At 38.9% G+C, this 8,880-nt stretch overlaps 1 protein-coding gene across 1 annotated transcript; it reads right to left on the bottom strand.

Annotated features, from left to right (window-relative positions):
* Positions 1-276: 276 nt before the first annotated feature.
* On the bottom strand, positions 277-8,379 carry LOC140941204 (sphingosine kinase 1-like). The gene is made up of 5 exons (XM_073390181.1): positions 7,955-8,379; positions 6,745-6,888; positions 5,674-5,768; positions 4,182-4,297; positions 277-2,867 (listed from the first exon to the last, which is right to left on the bottom strand). The coding sequence occupies exons 1-5, from the start codon at positions 8,349-8,351 to the stop codon at positions 2,024-2,026; spliced, it is 1,596 nt and encodes a 531-aa protein (XP_073246282.1). The 5' UTR covers positions 8,352-8,379; the 3' UTR covers positions 277-2,023.
* Between the last annotated feature and the right edge of the window lie 501 nt (positions 8,380-8,880).

The raw sequence follows: 8,880 nt of genomic DNA, 5'->3' as shown, positions 1-8,880 counted from the left end.
AACAATTTTTGTTTTAAACAGGGTGAAGGTTTGAAGGCCTCGGCGGCACATCTTTACCTAAACTTCCCTTCGAGTACTTCCCCGGGTGTCGAATTGCACTTTGAGACCGCTTATGGGGGACGCTATCGCTTCTTTTATTGGTTATTATTAGCTACCTTTAGCATCAGGTTTTTCATGGTAAACGAAGAACTTGAAGATGTTACTTGATCACTGTCCTGCGGCCGCCGTTGCAGTTTGCAGTTCACAAAATTGACCGGAAGGGCTTCCGGCGGTAAAGGTCTCCAAGTGACTATGGACTCTCTTATGGGTGACTAAGCTTTACTGATAACAAAAACTCAAGATAATCATAAATAAGCTGATTGAACAAATTTGTGGTTGTTTTGTACATAAATACAATAGCCGTAATGCATTACATACAGTGACGTATTTAGACTAACTAATAAATTGTCAATATTGAACCCACTGGTAAAATTCTGTAGGCAAATAGAAATTATATTCACATAAATATTTCCCCAAAATATGAAATTCTTCTCCTGTTTCTGCTACTTTTTAAAGATTTTCAGGATACTAATACTGTATAAAACCCAGTTTTACACCTACCTAAAATAGACCACTCAATACGGCATTCGTTCTCTCAGTTACACTAGTCCAAAACTTTGGAATTCTTTATCTATTGATGTAAAGAAAATCAAGCCGTTTTCCAGTTTTCGTCAATATATTAAGAATTCTATGATTGATGGGTATAATACTATTATTGATTCCTAATGTTTTACGATTATATTACCTTCACTACTATTTAATTTATGAAGTAATACTTTTTATCTAAAACAACTATATTTCTTCTACTCATATTCTTGTTTGGGTCACCTAATCGGTTAGTTCCTCGAACTATTTAGGTGTCCCAAACTCTGCACAATGAACCTACAACTGAAAATTTCTTTTCCTTCACAATCCCTCGATTTTATATTTTAAAGCACGAATTTGTATTAATCATTATTCTGTGTGAGTTTAAATAAAAATGGACTTGACTTGACTTGTTATGACAAATAAACGTCAACTTGCCATCAATGAATGCTTATGTTCAATTCATTTTCCAAAAAAAAGTGGAAAGGAAATGTAATTGTATTAAATTCGGCAATTTTTGCTATAAATTTTATTGAAAAAAAGAAATGAATTTGGACTTTATTTTGAATAATTTAGGTGAAGTCGATAAAGTAGTGCAATTGGAACTTTAAAATGGAAGGGAACCTTAAAATTCATACTATCCTTTGGTACCTAAAAGAAATTTACAAAAAAACTCCAAATTGATAATCTTGGTTTCATTATTCTGTAGCCTGCCTGACAGGCACTAAAACAAAAAGAGAAGCACGAATTAAGTCTCTCTTAACCGGCATCTCCCTCAAACGGACTCGTACGGTAAGTTTCGTAGCCTGCGTGCCAGACGTCATCTAACCCCCAGCTAGTAACGTCTGTGAAGCAGCACCAAGATCCTCAGTTGATCTGACCCCCAACGGACTCAACGACTGCGTTTCGAACTTCCTTTCACCCACATTGGCCAATCGAAGAATGGCATTTTTAAAACGCCACCCATGGCAAGTACTCAAATCTTGGTGTACAGGTGGGTAATTTGGGTGCTGGTTCACAGACCGACTTAACCCTAGGTTTTTCGTCTGTGGCGCAGACTATAGGTCTCGTTGTTCATTCATTTTCTTTGACTCTCTATAAGTCCACATGAAATAAAATACCGGAACACGCTACACTTCAAAATAAGGATAAGGCTGGTTTTCACTAACGACGGAGTCAGACTCGTAAGCGGAATCGTGAGAGCACTTATGACCAAGAGAAAATCAAAAATCGGATTTGTATGAGAACCATCGCCTTAAGTAAAATTAATTCCTTGAAGAATTGCTGATCATTTTAAGAAAACTATATTTTTACGTCTGCGTTTTTGAAAACTAGGTGAGACATTTCTTCTCGTGCTTGGCACATTACATTGATAATCTATGAGATAATTAACACCTCTCTAGTATTCAGGTGTTGCTATACACATTAACTTTGCAAGAGATCTATGTATTTGGCCTTGAATTGGAACATAATCTATTCTTTCGCCATCAACAGCTATAATTCCTGACTGACTCGTGTCTGGCTCTAAGCGGAAAGCCAAAGCCTTCGCGTACTCCACATGACGGCTTAAGACATGTGATCCATCCTTCATTTTACCAAACAGATCCATTAGAGTCATCCTTCCCACACCTGATTTCACATAAAACATCCCCATAACTCCATCTCCAAACTTTCCATCAGGGTTTGCCATGATATCAGTTCCAAGGTGGCTCAAAAACATGGGACCGCCGAGAATAAACTCTCCATCCTCCACCACCCAGTTAGATGGCACTTGCGATCCCAGTGGAGGAAGAAGATTATCTCGGGGACCTACGTTATGGCTTGGCGAGGCTGTGATACCGTCGCTGTAGATTCCATCTAACTCTTCACTGCGAAAATTGTGCTGAGAAGATACCGAGCGAGTCACATGATTCTCTGTGAGAGTGATTTGGCGAACTTCCGCCGGGCTAGAGTCGTAGGCCAAATTTTTCTCTCCTTCACCTGTGTGATTGGCAGGTAGATACGACAGTCGCCCTCGATAGGTACGCAGTCCCAAAATTTTGATAACTGCACCTACAAGAAATCTTGTCTCCCCCAGATACCTGTATTTCTCTGACTCAATGTCAACATCCGACACCATACCCCAGGTAACTGACAGGAAAGCAAACAGTTTTTCTGTTGGTGTTACTACAGAGCAGATGTCCAAATCAAGAAGATTTCCACGTATAACACCTAGAATCGCACTGATTAAACCAAATGGCTCACTGTGGAATAAAAAACGGATGATAAATCTACAGTACTAATTTGGCAATGAGAGTTTTAAGACTTCGTATTGTATACAGCTATTTTGAGAAAGGTGGTCGGAAAAATGTGCAGGCGACAATCCCGAAAGGTAATTTGGGATATGACCAACCCACTGTTCCTGACACTATAGCTGTGAAACCTAGTTTGGTTGTTTTCCTTCAGCAATCGCAAACATACGTCCATGGCCTTTTGTGCCATTCTTTCAAATTTCTTTCAAGAGCAGTGAACTGAAAACCACCCACAATACCTTTCGGGATAATTTGTCGCATACACTTTTTTCGACAACTTTTCTCCAAATCGCTGTATGTTGTGGTTCAGTTTTTGCTCTCAGTTCCAAACACTCATCAGGGTCTTGATTTCCCCTTTGTTCTCTTTGAACAATGAATTATTAACGAGTATAAGAAGCCTTATATGACAACTAGTTGCATTACCGTCGGTTGCATCTAAGCGTGGACACGAGACAAAAAAACATGTTCTACTAGGGTGCCAGACATGACGCGTTTTGTCGCCAAACATTTCAAGTTTGACAGCCATTAAAGCAAACTGTCTTGCCAAAGGTGAATTGTTTATATGTTTTTGATCAGCAAGTTCCGCTCATATTTCATTTTTCTCAACTTTCAGGCATATCTCTCTCAGAAACAGCACTTGCCTCCATAAATTATTCTTAACATCTAAAAATTCTTGCAAAGAATATTTTGTTGAGTGAAAACAAATCAAGTCGACTTCAGCGGCCTACTCCAAACCTCACATGTTTGGCGGCAAAACATGTCCTGTTTGCACCCAATTAGAACATCAATAACAGCCTCAGAGATCTGCATTATCATTCACATACGGAATGAAATTCAAAAATTGTTTTATTACTTCAGAATACATGAGGCAATCTGTTCTTAGCAACCTAACACCTCTTCGTTACCTTTCCCTTCTGGGCATAGTTTAAGGATATAAACTGAGATCCTCAGTTTTCTTGCAGATACTTTTTAAAAAGTAGATGTCATCCATCAAGCAATATTTTTTGGTGTATTATTGCATTCCTTCCATTCAGTTTCAGTCATAAATTCCGCCATTTCATCTTCAGATAGCCATGAACACAATATTGTTTAGTTCACTCAGGCATAAACAGCTAGGCTGCCTGGAAATGAGGCAGCTGCAACAACATTTGATCTAATCGATTGTATACTTGATCGCATCTTTCAAATTTGTTTGAGCTGGGGGATTGGAGTGGATCAGGAAAGGTGAAATATTTGAATGAATAATAATAAAAAATAATATCTTACCCAATGGCGTGAAGAGCTGACAAGCAGAGTGCATTACCAGAACCTGTTGGAATAACACCTAAGGGGATTTTGATGGCAACTTCCCAATCAGATCGCTTCATCAGCCCATTTATAACCTGTCCACAAAAGAATAAATGAAAAAAAAAAAAGAGAATTACACTGCAATTTAAGTATTCACATGGGTTTGCTGCCACTGTTATGGCATTAGTACATCTAGCAATGCTCGAAAATCATCAGGAATCTTCAGAAGTCATTGGGACGTCTTTGGCACGCACAGTTCGGATGTTGTTGGATTTTAATTGGAAAGTAGGACAATATGGAGAAAAAACACGCATGTAAAAAAAATGCGAAATAATATCAATGCTAACCTAGCCTGCGTAGTATGGCGGTTTTGGTCGAGCATGCAAAGTAATAAAGGCGGGCTAGGGCTGTAGTGCTCCTGACAAAACCACCATGCTATGCAGGCTAATGCTAACCCTAAAGGGTAACTCCACTAGCCCCAGGCAATCGCAGAGCACTTACGTCAGGTCCTGCAGAATTTCCATGCCACCCAGACTGTACGCTACCCAAAAGTGTATTTTAATGCCTTTCAGCCTTGCAGTCACTTTAATATTTATCGGTATTGGTACAATGTATTTGACATGACACATGCTCCAACATACCAGGGACTATATGGATAGCGTATAACTACCTGTAATGGCTTTTTTGTCTTTCAGACATTTTAGGGAGTGACCAATGGTATTTGTTAATGCAACAGTCAGTGTTAATCCGCCCCCTAACCTCCGCAATACAGGGACTTTGCCAGGAACAAAACCAATGTTTGATGATCAATAATAAAGCCCTGGTACATGGGGTCTTGGATGAAATTTGCTCCTTCAGTACCGTGACCAGGGAATTTCTTTGCAGGGGGATTGGAGTCTCTTGTAAAGGTTTTATGTTAGAGAGCAGGTGCAGTGACCTGTCACCCCTTGCAGTTCACTTTTCCCCTGGTAGGCGGGGACAAGTGACGACTTTGGCACAAAATTATTTCTCCAGGGGTGGAACATTTACTTACTTTCTCTAGCCCATTTAATGCTCAATTCCTCGACTTTGCCTGGGTTTGGGAAAGGGGATTTGAATAACTAGTACGTAAATACACTTCATTAGATACTCACTATACTCGCAGTAATGACACAGTTGTAAACTGACTGTCACAAGGCCACCCAGGCTTTGAAAGCTAGTGGCCACACCCTCCTCAACCCTGTTCCCAGTTATTTCTTTTTATAGATACCCATCTCATTAACAACTCAAAAAAATGGGACAAAAGCCATGGTTAATATCAGAACTCATGGTACTGTAATCAGGCCTAGTAATTAATGCTCCTTGGCTCATTGCTTTATGCAGAAAAAAAAATTGGAGATATGAGTAATTTTAATTTAATCAACCATCCAATCAATCTGAACATGCAGGGTAATGCACTTGGTATAAATGTGAACAAAAATTTAAAAGGTACCTCATAAACTAGCCCATCTCCGGAGCAAATGACAATCCCATCAACATGAAGTAAGTTAATTGACATCATAATCTCCATAGCATGCCCAGCATACTCTGTGGAAGAGAATAATCTTCGTTACCATCAAACCCAGTTAATACGGAAAGTGAAGGACCATAGAAAGTGTAAGTATTAACGGGGTGTCTGTATTAAACGGGTTATTTATAGAAGTAAAAAAAAAACCACCTTTTATCAGAACAAAATACCAAAGAAATAAACCATAAGTATGGTCAAATTAAACATCTCTATAACCTTTACAAAGCTGTCATTACGAGGCTTGTCCACAGAAACACTTAAAAATGGCACATTTCAGGAACATAGCTCCTACTTATTTTTATTTTACTTAATCAAAACCCTTCTCTGCATAACTCATTGACACCAAAAATTGAGGTCTATAAATCATCTTATCTGGTGTATTGTAGCGCTGGGAACATCAACAAGCTGTCAACCTGACTGAAGGTTATTTTTACCTTCAAACCGGAAAGGTCTATTACAGCACAAGTTTGATAATGAAGTGTCCGAATTAGCAAGGTAACTGGTTTCCTATGAGAATTTGTTGATTGGGCTAGAAATAAGTGTCGGTTGTCCACAGGTCATTACAGCTGGCTGCTAGATAACAATGAAAGTTTATTAATTTACCTTTTTCGAAAGAAATAAGTGTTATCAAAATATTTAATTTTGGAATTAAACTCCTCAGAACTTTGGGCTGGTCAGTTTCTTTGACCAACCTGAGATTTTTATCTTTGTCCCACCTTGAGGACATCAATATTCAAAACGTCCTCTGCCGAGCAAAAAAATAAAATTTCTGCATTGATAAGAGCACTTCCTCTCCACAAAAAAGACTCAATATTTACTGTTCATGAGATCAGAAGGCATAACACCATACGTGGGCCAGTTCAGTTTATGTGCAGGTTCTTATGCTTTTAATTGTTCCAAGAGGTTATTTTCTCATGGTGCAGGATTATTCTGGTTTTCCCCTCTTCTAAAACTCAAGGGACTTCAAGTAACAAAATCAGTGAAAATTATACCTACCTGTGGTTCGTTGATTAAATTCAATGTTAGCTTCATTTAACATTGACTCCACTTGCTCATGAAAGATTTTTAAACTTTTTCCAGATCCACTAAATGGATTTATAAGTATTAGTAGCTTACGGCCAGGTGGTAAAGTTCTCTCTTCTGCAAAAATATGGAGTAAACAGGTAACAAGTTTACATTTGAACAAATCAAAAACCTAAACAACACTATAACTTCCAAGTACTTAATATTAACTATCTATTTTAAAAGGTTGCCTTGTTACTGCATCAAGAAGCCTTGATACTCAGGTGTTTACATTCACTCCCTCTGCCCCTCAAAATTATTTTTTAAATATTGCTATTGACTTTTAAGGCTCAAAATGGTCAGGCACCTAGTTACTTCAGAGACTTACTGAGATACAAGAACCTGGGCCACATCTACAGGCGCATTTAATAGCTGTGAAAAAGACCAGAAAACCTTCTGGTTTAGTGATTTTCTCATACTTACTTGGTCCTCTTACAGCAGTTAAAACGGGTGCAGCATTTTAAACTGGTACATGAAAGGGGTAGCATTTTTCAATAAAAGGTAAAAAAGAGACATACTTTTTCTCTCAAAAATGGTATATAAAAGGATAAGGGGTTTTAACTGTGGACAGAGCCTCCCTGTAATAAAATTTGGTTGAGTACCCCTCCCCCCACCACTCTCCCACCTTTAGGGGCATACTCAGTAGCAGGACTGAAACAATGGAACAAATTTCCAGAGGAAATTAGGCAACTTTTATCAATTCTCCGTTTTTAAAACTAAGCTCAAAGACTTATCTTTTTGAGAACACCTTTGATTTTTAATTTTCAATTTTTATCATAAGTGTGAACAGTATTGGTAAATAATAATAAGCTTATAGTTTTTTAACCTTGGGAGGTAAATTGCAATGAATTATGAAACGATAAAGACCATCAGTCACATGATCAGTGCATGTTTAAAAAACAGCTGTAGCAGTCTGACCCAAATTAACAACTAATTTGTACATGCTCATGTGAGTGTCTCGAGCTGTGACGTAATTTATTGATACGACTAATGCAGCACGATCGATATAATAATTACATCGATCGTGCTGCATTATAAGTTTCACCCGTCCGAAACATAGCAATGATTTTAGAAACTTTACCAATCACAAACATTAACAAAGCGTCATGTCTCGCAGGTTACGTATGAAAAAGGCAAATTTTACCTTCAATGTGTTCTAAAGACTTCTCCGGTTCCTTGACCAACCATAGAATAGTCCGAACCCATTTTTCGGCCAAAGCGACATTCGATTCCTCGCTGTCAAACGATGTGACTTTAAAGCAAGTTTTACGTCTAACTCTTTTCTTTTCAAACAAGGGACAAGAATATACTTGAAAATAGCCGGCTATATCTCCATCAGGACCCCTGTAGGCTCGTGCTCCGTATACATCCACCAATTTCGTTGTTACGGAGATCGCCGAGCGATTTCTTCCAACACAAGGACACGATCCAGCCGCACCTTTGCTGTAAGTCAACGATTTTCTTGTTAGAGTTACGAGGAATGACTTCTTTGTCGGCAGAATTTCAAACTGTCCACTAAGTACCCCTGATTCTGTATCCATGATTCCCAGAAGAGGATGAATGTCGTGACCCGTGTCTGCGAGCCTGATATTTTAATGGCAAGATCAGCGGTAAAGTAATTCAATCAGACGGTACTTTGTATACAGCTATTTTGAGAAAGGTTGTCGGGCGAATTGTCGGGCCGTTGTCGGAATGTAAGTTCGCGCGACAATCCCGAAAGGTAATATGGGATATGATCAATACTGTAGCCGTCGAACCTACTTTTGTTCGGCCCCCGGGGGGGTAGGGGGGGAGCACTTGGGTATTTTTTGGGCGGGTATGTGCCGTCCGGGACTCCAAATTGGCACCCCGTTCTAGAAAAAATTTCCCCTAAAATTGATACCCCGTTCTAGAAATGGGCCAATTTTTTATACCCCGTTCTAGAATTCGCCCTAAAACTGATACCCCGTTCTAGAAATGGGCCAATTTTTCATAGTCCATTCTAGGGGCAACAAGAATACAACGGTTTGCTTGTTAACGCATTGAGCCGTATTTTTAAAAGCAATCTGTCCTTGAATAATTTCAAATGGC

Source organism: Porites lutea, chromosome 6 (genome assembly GCF_958299795.1).
Source record: "Porites lutea chromosome 6, jaPorLute2.1, whole genome shotgun sequence".
Lineage (NCBI taxonomy): Eukaryota > Metazoa > Cnidaria > Anthozoa > Scleractinia > Poritidae > Porites > Porites lutea.
This window is presented reverse-complemented; position numbering and strand designations above follow the sequence as displayed.

Excerpts from the sequence above, each read along its gene's own strand:
- LOC140941204 (XM_073390181.1), bottom strand. The coding sequence starts at position 8,351 with ATGGATACAGAATCAGGGGTACTTAGTGGACAGTTTGAAATTCTGCCG. Across the intron at positions 6,889-7,954 it reads GTCTTTAGAACACATTGAAG|AAGAGAGAACTTTACCACCT; the intron begins GTAAAATTTGCC and ends ATATTTTTGCAG. Across the intron at positions 2,868-4,181 it reads TCAGCTCTTCACGCCATTGG|TGAGCCATTTGGTTTAATCA; the intron begins GTAAGATATTAT and ends TTTATTCCACAG.